This window comes from Dermacentor albipictus, chromosome 5 (assembly GCF_038994185.2).
Source record: "Dermacentor albipictus isolate Rhodes 1998 colony chromosome 5, USDA_Dalb.pri_finalv2, whole genome shotgun sequence".
NCBI classification, from domain to species: domain Eukaryota; kingdom Metazoa; phylum Arthropoda; class Arachnida; order Ixodida; family Ixodidae; genus Dermacentor; species Dermacentor albipictus.
This window is the reverse complement of record NC_091825.1, coordinates 160,620,306-160,632,858: the sequence shown is the minus strand read 5'-3', so window position 1 is coordinate 160,632,858 and position 12,553 is coordinate 160,620,306. Positions and strand designations below refer to the sequence as shown.

The following is a 12,553-nucleotide window of genomic DNA, read 5'->3' as shown; positions in this document are numbered from 1 at the left end:
TCCTGTAACACGAGAAGGCGGCGAAAACCTGCTGCACGCATAACGAGCCGCACTGTGAGGTGAACGTATGGCGCTGTAGGTCGATTTCCTCAACGACACATCCGAGCACCTAATGTACTACCTAAACGTTATTTCTTTCTTTCTTTTCTTCCTTTTCTCTTTCTTTGGTTTTTGCATTCATATTCAGCCATTGCATCTTCGCTTGCTTACGGGGGCATGATCCATTCCTGATGATGATATCTTTTGTCTCACTAGACTAGACGCCGCTTTGTTTGAGTATGAGGTATTGCAACGGAGCCACTCAAGGCTTTCGCCTTAAAAAGGCAGATTATACTAAATACGACCTCAGCAATATATGCGAAACGTCCTGAAATTTGTTCCGGTGGTGTTGCCGCATCCTGTAAAGAAAATTTACGTGGATGAATCAACAACTTCTTTGCGCTTCTTTTTAATGACTGCGGCATGATATTAATAAGTTCCGCGACAGATCTTAAAGACAGCTAGACGAGTAGGAGACCTCCCGTAAAGTGTTTCTGCATCAGGAAACGTTTTATAAGTAATAAAATTGACAGGGAAGCCTTCCTGATTATGAAGTTCTGGACTGCGCTTCAAAATTTACTGAAATAAATAGTCTTTTGTAACCTGAACGCCGTCCTCCTCCGCCGTTTCACTTGCACGCCGGTCGCATATGGACTTATGCAGTATAACTAAATCAGAACTGCACTGTGAACCGTCTGCAAGCGAAATTGTCGGTGCGGAAGTCTAGTATCGGTCCTCAGCACACTCTGCTGCGCGGCGCATGAATTCTATCATGTCTTGTGTGCAGGACGTGCGAGCGCTCCAGAGACCTTGCAGAAAGAATGCGGGAGTTGTCCGCAGATGTGTACACGGTCCCTGCTGAATTCGAAGGCCTGGAAAGGCCGCCTTCTTATACGGACATCGTCAAGATCGACAACATGGTACGTTCTGCATGGCAATGCAGTTGTTGCTCATCAGTGTCCTGCGATTGACTTGTCTCGTGGAACTTTTATTGCGATAGTACGTGTAACGCTCCGGTTGTCGTCAGAACACCGAAGCCAAAGAACTTTGTGCCCAGTGAGTATTTGAGGTAACCGCGAGTGCTTGTGACGCCTCTTCTGCCATCGTGCGTGCAGTTCAGGATGCACTTCTCGAAGATCAACGGTAACGAACTTTCACTTTGACTAATTTGGTTCTCAGTGAGTCACTAGTGTGCGCAGGAATCAAAAAGAACTTTATTATCGGACACAGGCTTATATGTAAGTGTACGAGCTGACATGCGCACGAGTACGGGTGCTCGTGAAACATTAACCAATGAAGTTCCGGGGTTGTACATGCCAGAGCTACGATCTGATTATGATGCACGTCGTAGTGGGGCACTTTAGATTAATCTTGACTGCCTGGGTTTAACGTGCAGTTAAATCTATGTGCCCAAACGTTGTTGTATTTCGCTCACATGGACATGCGGCTGCCGTGGTCCTTAATTGTGAATAAGATCCACGGCGACATGCATGGCCATGGCTAGTACTATGCACATTGTAATGACACAATTGTAACAAAGCTGATGGTCTCTAAGTGTGTTAAACGTTTTTGGCTAACACCTAAGTGGACACTTGCACAACTAGTTAGAGGATCTGACGCAGATCCGAGACCATGGCGTCAAAGAATTTCAGTGAGACGTGGGCACCGCCATAGTTCAGAGCTGCCGCGCTGATTCTCAGCGTTCCTTGTTTTGCGCATTTTTTAGAGCAGTAATCGTGGCGCTATATTACTGTTTTTTTTATGTGTGCGTCAGGAACGTCTACTGTGAGCCCCTCACGACGCATCCACTTGTACTTCAAACGTTCTTTTTTTTTGCATGGAGGCTGTTCTATTTATTTATTTCATTACCTTCAGTGCCCGAAGGCGTTACAGAAGGAAGTGGGGAAAAAATACATATTTGTTGTGATTGTTGGCGGCTACTATGTACTATAATAAATGTAGACAGCGGATTTAAATGCAGAAAAACTTGGAATGGCGACGTCGGAGGTAGGCAGGTGGTTCCATTCCCTCGATGTCTTTAGCAAGAATGAATCCGAAAAAAGTTAGTATGGCAAAAAGGGATTTCAACTTTATGACAGGGATTAGTACGACTAGACAAATAAGATGGCTCATTAAGAAGTTCATTTTTCAGATGCGGATTATGAAAAATCTTATGAAATAAGGATAAGCGAAACACTTTTCTGCGCAGAGAAAGGTTAGAAAATTTCAAAATGCGTTTCATCGAGGAAACACTTGAAAAGCGGGAATGATTTGTCAGAGTGAAACGCGCACTACGGTTTTGTACTGATCCTAACTGGTTATTAAGAAATTCTTTACTTAGTATTACTGGGATCCCACAAAGCGCATGCGTATTCAAGCTTAGACCTTACAAGTGTTTTGTATAACGTTAATTTAAGAGAAGATGCCTTAACTAAAGAAGTGGGCAAAGTGTGTTGGGCTGCGCGAGTGCTTAATTAAGCTGCGTCTCGCAGGCAACGCGCGATGCGCGCCGGCCGTGTGGGCGAACGGCGGGAAGTTTTCGCGCTTTCTGCGCCCTTCAACGGGTTGCTTTCCGTCTCTTGCAGCATTTACAGAATGTGTCAGCGGTCGCACTGACGCCTGTAAAAACAGTGCTGAACAGCAGCCTTCCGTTTTAGTCGTCTAAGTGCTCGCTTGGTGGTACAGTTTACGCAACAACAACAAAGCGTAACAACTTTTTTTCTGTCAGCCTAACGAGCGTGGCCTGACAGAACATTGACCTTCTAAGATGATTCTTGTAGACAGAAAAGTCTATGCAATCACCATTTTATTGTCATTACGTTCGAATACACATCACATATCGTTTGCGCCTCTTAAAATGGTAGAGTAATGTAGCGTTACAGATTTTAGTAACAATTGTAGTGATTCTGCTATCTTTTAAGATTTCATTTTCACAGTTCTAAACAGACATGTTGTGCAAGCAAAACAGAGGAACAGTCATTTCCTTGTATACTATTGCGAGGTTGAGGCGCTGGCCGCTTCGTTGAACATCCGAGACTTGAGCTCGGATGCGAAGGGGGGAATTTCGCGCTTGAACGTTGTCCTGCTCTCCACCCTGTACTGTGAGCGGCAGTGTCATTCAAATCAAATCAAGTCAGGTAAACCAAATCGAGCCTTTTTTGCTATTTAGGGAAAACAACAACAAATGAAAAAAATAGGCATTATGCTGAGAATGACAGGATAGTTTTACATGTGTATGGCGGCTAAATGGCCAGCAGCCAAGAGGTATACTATTCTAAACTGCTGCAGCAACGAAAATGTCGCCCTGAATGAACCTGTTGGTTGGTTGATTACATTCAATATTACAATAATGCATTAAGCGCAAGCAAAGACAACACGACAACGAAGTGGCAAGGACAAGCGCGAGCTCGCGCAACAAGGTTCATTCGACAGACATAGGAAAGTTAGGTGTCGGAGCGCTCCTGTAAGCAAAGTCGTTCAATTAAGCTGTTGGAAAAAAGTCGCATTCCCAGCCTCGAAAGGCAATCAAATTTTGGCTTGCTTAAGCACGAGCCTTCTTGTGGATATAAACGCCTTCCAGCAATTCGTATGACAGTGCGCCATGACTCTTGCCTAAGATCCTGATTTACGGATGGCTCAGACGCGCAGGCTCTAAAAATCGGACGTCTGTGTTGATTATCGACAGTAGAGAGTTTTCGTTGAGCGTCCGCAAGCAGCCACGTACGCAGCGCACGAGAGCGTGTGGGGACGCGGTCGCGTCGAGCGCGCGGGCTTCTCAGCGCCGCCATGCGCCCGCCTCGGAAAGTGCCACCGCCCGCTCACGCGCCACTCCTTCGTTCGGAGCAGCGTGGAACAACGCGCTCTCGTGCGCACGCGAGAACGTCGCGCAGCGCATTGCCGCCTTCGAGTATTCCTTGCGTACGCAGAGCTGTTGCGGACACTCAACCACAGCTGCTTAATTTGTGTTCCTGTGCACGGGTGTTGATGTACCGTCCCGTCTATTCCGCTGCCGGGTTGTTTTCGCTCTCGCGATTTTAATGTCCCAGCTGTTGTCAGCACATAGCCCCGCCCGCCATTCTCGCGTGCAGCTCAGTCTAGCCGATAGGGCCCTTCTCAAAGGCCATGCATTTTCCCGAGCCGGGCTTGTAGCTGCACCCCGAGTTGCCGAGGTAGATCCTGGCGCAGTCCTTCTGCTCCCTGCCGTCCTGGCGCGCCCGTTCCTCGGCCGCCTTCTGCTCCGGCGTCCTGCCGGGCTTGGACAGGTTCTGGCAGCCACCGATCAGGGCGTTCATCTCTTGCGACCGTTTGGTTTTGCGGCACCAGCGCAGTGCGTTGTAGTTTGCACGGCAATGGAAGTAGCTGCACGTAGTCAGGCACGTAGCTCATGTAATAAATCAAGCGCGTATGGTATTAGAATTTAGTAAAAGCTCGCGCTTGATTCAGTTTTCAAACCATATTGTCGCTTTGTTACGGCTTTCTTCACAGTCATACGATCTATCGCATTTGGTCAGGGGGCAACACCCACGTTATTCATTTATCCTCACAATGGCGTACCAACTACCAACTATTCCTCCATTAGGGGACAAACCGCAAACGATCGGACTCTCTCTCTCTCTCTCTCTCTCTCTCTCTCTATATATATATATATATATATATATATATATATATATATATATATATATATATATATATATATATATATATATATATATATATATATATATTGCGAATTAATGTGACAATAGGTGACAGCTTAGAAATGCGTCTTTCAGTTATTTGTATATTTAACAGACATACCTATTTATCAATCATACATGGTGAATCTTGGGGGCCAGACAAATTATTTGAATTTGCATTTATTTCTTGCAATTTTATAAAATTTCAAGATGATGCAGCGACAAGAGGCAATGAGTGCCTCACAGAGGTCCTGGATCCCGCCCAGTAGCAGCAGTAGAGCGCACAAAAAAAAGCACGTTTGCTACAAACAATGTTATTCATTAAACAAAGAATTGTACTTGGTGTTTACGCCTACAGTATAATTGTATCGATCGTTTACATAATAGTATTACCGTGGTTACAGGGAACGAAGTACAACCAACATAAATTACTTGCAATATCCACAAGAAAAGAATACAGCGGATGTGAGCGACCGTGGAGACTTACAACCGGATTTCCAGCGAAGCTGTTCCTTTCAAACAGTTGCAATAAATGTTTGCGTCTTGTAATTATATCGCATGCTTTAGGAAGTTGCCCGCGTGTATATATATATGTATATATATATGACTGTTCCGTTTGAAAACTTGCCCGCATGTGATGCCTTGGAACCTTTATTGTTGTAAATTAAAAAAAGACAGTAATTGATCAACACATAAGTTACTTCGCCATAACATTTATCACGGTGTCCTCCCTCCTGATCCCATTCAATATCGGCTAGATTTGATATAGGTTGAGTACCAGCGCAGCGGTATGAATTCTGCTTTGTTGGTAAAACACATTCATAAAGCTCCGGGTCGGTTGCATGTGTAATTTACTGCAAATATCATAGTTAGACCCTGTCTTCGAACTTTACCTATATATGTATACATACTGCTCGTAATGCGCCCTTTATTTTCGCAAAATAAAAACAATGTGTCTTGTTTAGTTCACCGATGATATCCCTGAAACTAAGTAGGAACGTGTTATTGCGCATGAAAATAGGGCAAGAAAAAAAAAAAAGATGGCTCAGTAATTATGTGCAACGTTTTTAAGTCGGCCAGGAACTTCGCATAAAGTTTCCATAGCGTGTCTCCAATTTTCGCTAAATTTCGTCTTGATGGCTTTTAATAGCGCTGCCAGGGCAGCGGGCTCTATTCTTCCCCGCTGGTTAGACACGCTCATAACGATCTAGAGTGCTTGCATACGTAATTTATTGTGAGAGCCCCAATTACCCATATATTTTGAACTTTACCTGCACATCCCCCATTACCTTGTGCTTACAGCCACCAAACATAACGAAGCTTCTAAATAACGCTTCTAAAACGTAACGCTTCTAAATAAGCCACGGAATGTTAAAGCTTTGCGGCACGTTTCACTTAAAATGTGCATATTCCTTCAATGTATAAGATATATGAAACGCAGAGTTCCCTTGGGACGTTGGGATGCCTAGCGAATAACAACAGTAGGATATTTTCGAATACTTGCTTAGAATAGTTTTGTAGCTGTATTTGATCTACACACACCTGCCATCGCACGCAAACTTGGCGTATTGTTCCGCCTATATGTTCGCAAAATTTGCCCTAAATTATAGTTGAAATTATGGCAGTGCAGCCATCTAAGTTTTACACCGCTCGTAAAACAGACTAATAGCACTATGGGTCACTAGCATGCGTATTCTACGAGAAAAGGCGTATTTAACCGACCCATTTGGCACATTGCCTACATATTACCCATATCATGCCCATAATTTTCCTCAGATATAAACAAGATGTCTTGTTCAGCTCACTGAGGACACCGGAGAAACAAACTACGAATGTCGTAGGATGATGGAAAAACGAAGGTTTACTAAATATCTGCAGCACTTGCATTTAAAGCAGGAAAGTGGAAGTTTTGCAACGAATTGCTCTTATAATTCTTGCTATCTTCAAACAACTCAAGTTCGTATCTTGTGCTACTGTTTGGGAAACATTTCGGTTTGCGTCAGTGTGACACCTTGGAACGCTTCAATCAGTAACTTTCTTCAAAAGTCGTAACGAACCTACACAATAAACATTTATCGCCCGTCACTCAGAATATTGCTTCCTACAATACATATAAACGCCCTGCCCGACATAGTTCCCTGGGGATACCGGGGGCAAAAACTAAATGCTTTGTATAACACAGAAAAAATTGAGAAAAATCGAGTATTCAGTAACTGTTTTCAGAGCACGTCAGCAAACTACACAGTTCAAAATTTTGGTACATGCCACCTAAAAGCGGCCCTAATTTCTTCAAAGTATGGGATATCTGAAGTTCTTGTACCTGCCGGGAAACAAGTAATAGTGTAGCTATTATTTAGAAAAAGCCTGAAAATAAAATCGACAGTTAGAAGTGACACGTACCTTTAGAAGAAAAGTGTTCTACTGGCATTGAAATGGCTCAGCACGTTCGACCAAGGTCACTTTCACGAACATATCAACGATAAGTCGTGATTACACGATGAAGTTTGACAGTGATATATGTGAGAGGTTAGATGAAATTGGTGGTGGTGATAAGATACTGAGACTGCAAAGGTATGTAGGCTGTCTGTGGGCTGAGATGAAATAGTTCCAGCATTTGATAATGCAACGATTTTATGCCGTAAGGCACACAGTCGTTGGGCGCGGCTGATTATAATAATTATCCGGACCTTCCCCTTGCTTGCAAGTTACATATAGCAAGCTGATTGCGTTTTCAAATACGGATATAGCAGTTCCCCCCCCTCCCCCCCCCCCAAAAAAAAATACCAAGTAGCGCAAGCTGACGTTTGCAAGAGCGGGAACAGCCCAGCAGCGCTAGGGCTGTTCGCCATGCACGCGAGCGTGTACGGCGAATCCCGCACGTCTTCCTCTACAGCCCGTCCCGAGGAGGCACAAAAGACAACAGAGAGTTTTAGTTTAGGGGACGCAAGCGGCTTGCGTGCGCAACTGGGGACGACGGTACTGCGCATGCGCAGTGCTGTCGCCCCTAGTTCTTGCGTACGCAAGCCGCTTGCGTCCCATAAACTAAAGCTCTCTAATTCTCGCTGCCCGAGCAGTAACAAGAAAATAATTACTTACGTGGTCACTCTATTACGAAAGAGAATTGAGCCTCGGCCGTAATTTTGTTGGACTTTCCAATGTGCATACGAAAGTGTCCGCGCTCAAAAGGGGGGGGGGGGGTGGCACACTATGCCTCCACCACCGCTTTTGACAGCGGGTGGGCAGCTTAGCTTGCCTACACGACTAGAGTCTGCTCATTGGAATGGGCAAGAAGCACGTGATTAGTCGAGGAGAGACACGGAACGTTCGTGCAAGCATCGTGCCGCGCCGGCGCCGTATGAGACTCAAGGGAAGAGTTGCCGATTTCTTCCTGTGTTAGACAAGAGACAAATAAAATGAGTGGTAACCGAAAATTCTGGAAAAATGAATAAACAACAAAATGGATCGATTCGACGCACTAGTGGCCGCGCACGACACCGGCAGTGCCGGTTGGTGTTTTTCTCAGCCGAGGCGCGAGACTCGAGAATGTGGCTGTGTGATTCTACGAGGCGCGTCCAGCTGGCCTCACTTTCATCACTGTACTCCAGCCAAAAGTTGGAACAAGTGCGAGTAGTTCCCACTCACAGGTCGCAGTCGGGGCACTCAAGGCTGAGCATGGTGCGGTAGGTGGCGTACATGACGAGCGCCACGCAGGCTCCGTCGAGGGAGAGCAGCATCCAGGACCGGTTGTCGATGCACTGCAGGAAGCGGCGCCAGTTGAAAGAGCGCCGCTTGGGAGCGGACGCCGCCTCGTGGCACACGAGTAGCAGCACCAGCGCCATGCCACGCCACCAGCAGCAGCGCTCTGCTCGGCCACAAGAACCTGTCGTTACGGGAAATGGCCGGAAGAATACCCAGCACGACACTACGTCATGTAAATACCTAAGACACGCGTGGTCAGCCGCATGTATACCGGCAGTGTCGTGTAAACCATCTGCATCTTCGGCGAGGTTATATACTATAGCATGCGTATAGTGCGAGCCTGACAGCGATTATGTGCCGCAGGTGCTTGGGTCTAGTCAAGGACACGCTGTCCTTGTTGCTTCGATAGGTTTCGCGCATTGAGATGTCCTGACATCGGGCATTCGCGAAGAAATGCGTTTGTGCGAGAGTTTCTATCATAATCTCGATTTGAGCTATAGTTTCGTCATGAATACTGCAGAATGTTCAACGGCGCAAAACAGACTAATGTAACCGCTTCATCGCGTATGTCCTCTGGCCTGTTCTGTGTTGCGCTGCCGAATGTTCGACAAGATTTGCGAGCGCCGGCTCTCATACGGAAAACAAATATAGTACATTGTTTCCTTTATCGTTGTTTGAGGGGCCTTTGTTCTTCCCTTTATCCGCAGAGATTAACAGTATTCAGTAGTAGGTCTAATTGAATGGCGTATTGTGACGCACAGTGGTACTGCTGAGAAAGTGCTTGCACAAAATGAAAAAGAAAAAAAAAGAAAAAAGAAAAAAGGAGGCTGCAACCCGGATACAAATTGTGACGGAGTAATTTCGGGGGGCATGTGATAAAACAGAAACAAATAACGTGCGGGGTGAAAATGGGCATTTCGGTCAGAGTAACAGCGAGGGCTTCAGACCTTGGAAAGAAACGGGACACACAGCGAAAACAGCAACTACAGACGCTGCCTGTGCTTGTCTCTTTGTGTCCCGTCCCGTTTAATTTTGCACGCATCACGAATCCGGCAACCAACTGATAGCGCTTTTAGTAGACCTCACAGTTCGTCTATCTGACTACTACCCCTGGATCTTGCCCAATCTCGCCACATTCAATTCAATTCACTTTATTTTCAACACCACAATGTTGAGGACCGCGAACAAAAATCCTTATATGGCTTGACAAGGTCCGCATTCCACTTGTGTTCGCGAGTGTGTGAGCGCGTACACATGCGTGCGTGATGTGCGTGTCTGCGCGTTCATATAGTGATCACAGACCTCGGTGCACAAAACGTTAAACGCAGATCTACTGTGCGAGCATTGAACGGACTCGGTGCGTCTCAAGTTTTCAGGCCGTTTAATAATACTCTGCGCATAGCCGAACCGGTATGACAAAAAAAAAAAATCTTGGCTGTGACACGTAGAAGCGTCAGTGAAACATGTTTCATTGAATTTTCATTGTGCGAAATAAATAATGCTTTCCAAATTTTGTTTTCGACCGGGGATCCCGACATTATTGAAAATTCTACAGCAAATGCTTTTCTCGAAAGCCATTTTACCTGCGGATCCTATACTGCAGCTACCTCTGATGCCACCCCAACATAGCCAATACGAGTACTTACACATGAGCCATACACAGAAAAGGTCCTCGACTGTGCCTGTGAGCCCCTTAGCCGGCTTCTAACAAAAAAGTGCTCCACGAAGCTCAGTCACGCCCTCTGCGACTTCAGGCTTGCTAGACTCATGACCCAGTTACTAAAAACACGTCTTGAACACGTAAATGAACACGTCTTGTGCGCAATAATTTACTTCAACAACGCTACATGTGCTAAACAAATTATCCCAGCAGTTAGTCCTCCTATTGGCGCTTCAAGCTAAGCACGTGCAATAATAATTTCGTGGTCAATGCAAGCTTAAGCGTCCAACTGAGTCTTCGCCCGGCAAAGCCCTCTTAAGACGCATAGGTAAAAGACCGCGCTCACATTGTTATGCATCACTGAACGCGCTTCGAGTCTTAGGATCGCGCTGCTCGAGACAGTGAAAATATAAACCCGGCCTGGATATTGGAAGCTATTACATGCAACTTAGAAATACCACGATTGAAGTCAAAAAGCTGCAAGCCACTAGTTTTGTAGCATTTGACCACGACTTACTTGAACCACCTACAAGTCTACATAGACGGGTCTGTCAAAGTATACCAAGACTGCTGCACATTTGCATTCTATATTCCCTCTCTGGGATATACGTGTTCTGGTCGACTGAAATGCATAGCCTCGTCGATAGTTGGGAAAAGCGTGGCGAAAGCCGCTGTTCTGCGCATCAAGTTCCCGCGAAAATCAATAGCCTTCGGGAAAGAACTCTGCAACAAAGGCTTCACAGTAAAATTTCAGTGGATTCCTTCCCACATCGGTGTTGCTGGCAGTGAAAAAGCTGATGCTTTTGCATACGCAGCGCTCTGTCATCCTGCTTGTAATTACTGCCGATGTGATTACTACCTTGAAATGATATCGTAGTTTTGTCTCGTAATACGGCAGAATTGTTATGTCACCGCATTTGATTATACCAACTCCGTCATTCGACCCAGTTTTCATTATAACTATCACCGGGACCGGCCCAGTTTGCTCGGCTAGAAATTGACGGACGTCAAACCTGGGGGGAAGAGGCGTATATAGGGCTTCACTTTGAAGAAACGTCCATTCCGTGATTCAGGTGACGGCGGCGTTGCATGGCGTTCACTGGCGCATTGGCTTCACTGCACAGCTTACCGGTAGTGCCATTTATCTGCGCCTCATTCTCCGGAATAACATTGAGTTATTAGTCGTTGAGCTGTACAGCCCGTGCTTCCTATGCCCTTTGCATTTATTTTGTTAATGTTTATGTTTATCGCTGCTGGGCACTAGTCGACATGCACCCCTACTTCACCACCAAGCACAGTTCTTCAATAGTAAGGCTGAGAAATATTTTACAAGAAACTTTAGCCGCCGTAGGGAATCAGTGGCTTTGCTAGCATGAAGCCGCGCGTTAGATTCGCAACCGAGGCGGCCGCAATTCGTTGTGGCCACAATGCAAATGAAGGTTGGATTAAAAAAACAAAAGATGATGCAATATTGATAGAACTTGTCTCACAGTGCGTGATCGTGACCCGATGGTATAGTCAAGTTCACGGATATCGAAGTTGTACTACTTGCACTCACCCATGATAACCTGTATTCACAGCTGCCTCCGATGCTGCTGCGGTGCTTGTGCAGACACCCGATAACTGTGGCAGAACCGGGCGGCTGGCAGTGACGCAGTCTGCGATGTCTCCACCGCTCTAAATATAGTCACACAATACAAAGATGCTAGTCCGAGACATCTGTCTCGTGCTGACCTACGTTGATTGATAGGGTATACTACCTAGAATGTCTTCCTGCAAATTTTTTTTAGTACTTGCTTACAGTGAGCACGACGTTATGTAGATAGACTGTGTACGCATTCGCCAGCCAGTGCTGCCGCAGTACAATAGCTTGAGATCATGAAACGTGTATTGTTGATAGATAAATTGATTTATTAGGATGAAATTGGAAATATTTGGCAACTATTGTTCTATCGGCTTTTTCACAAGCCCTAGATAATAGCGCTCGCTGTTCAAGGGTCGATAATACGAGTATATATAAAAAAAGTCTCGGCAATAAAGGACATTTCACATTCCGTAGCCATATAGCCACGACAGGTTAGAAGGACATCCAAGCATGCCATCGATATACCCTAGGAGGTATATCGCTTCGCTCCCGGTGGTCACCTGCTCGCTCGCTTGTTCACTACAGCTACGCGCGCACGCTCGTTACATGCTCTCACATCAACACCGGAGAGGGCGCGTAAGGTGGGCTTCGTGCGCCGCTCGCTAGGGGGGCTACGACCCGTCAGGTGGCACGCGCTGCGTTTCCTCTTCGCCCTCCTTCGCCCCTCGCCCGCATGTCCTTCCAGGGCAAAGGTATTCGCTCGCTTACATTAAAGAACACCAACGCCGAGGTGTGAGTGCCACTAAGAGACACCCAAGTCAAAGATTAGGGTCTCTACAATTTTTCTCCTAGTTTTTCTTTCTTTTCCTTCCGTTGATGCGCCATCTTAGAAAA

General features: G+C 45.9%; 2 protein-coding genes across 3 annotated transcripts in view; one reads left to right on the top strand and one right to left on the bottom strand.

Annotated features, from left to right (window-relative positions):
* The window catches only part of LOC135916350 (uncharacterized), a 70,965-nt gene that overhangs the window by 39,781 nt on the left and 18,631 nt on the right, over nucleotides 1–12,553 (top strand). The window contains exon 4 of the mRNA XM_065449707.2: nucleotides 827–959. Within this exon, the coding sequence (XP_065305779.1) occupies nucleotides 827–959 (133 nt within the window). The remainder of the gene's footprint in view (nucleotides 1–826; nucleotides 960–12,553) is intronic.
* Nucleotides 2,828–11,966, bottom strand: LOC135916351 (uncharacterized). Of its 2 annotated transcripts, none has more exons than XM_065449710.1 (3): nucleotides 11,633–11,966; nucleotides 8,358–8,577; nucleotides 2,828–4,398 (listed from the first exon to the last, which is right to left on the bottom strand). In XM_065449710.1, exons 1-3 carry the CDS (start codon nucleotides 11,634–11,636, stop codon nucleotides 4,134–4,136), a joined length of 489 nt encoding a protein of 162 aa, XP_065305782.1. In that variant the 5' UTR covers nucleotides 11,637–11,966; the 3' UTR covers nucleotides 2,828–4,133. The 2 variants fall into 2 exon arrangements, with proteins under 2 accessions (XP_065305782.1, XP_065305780.1); XM_065449708.1 differs by having other exon boundaries at nucleotides 8,358–8,595; nucleotides 11,633–11,949.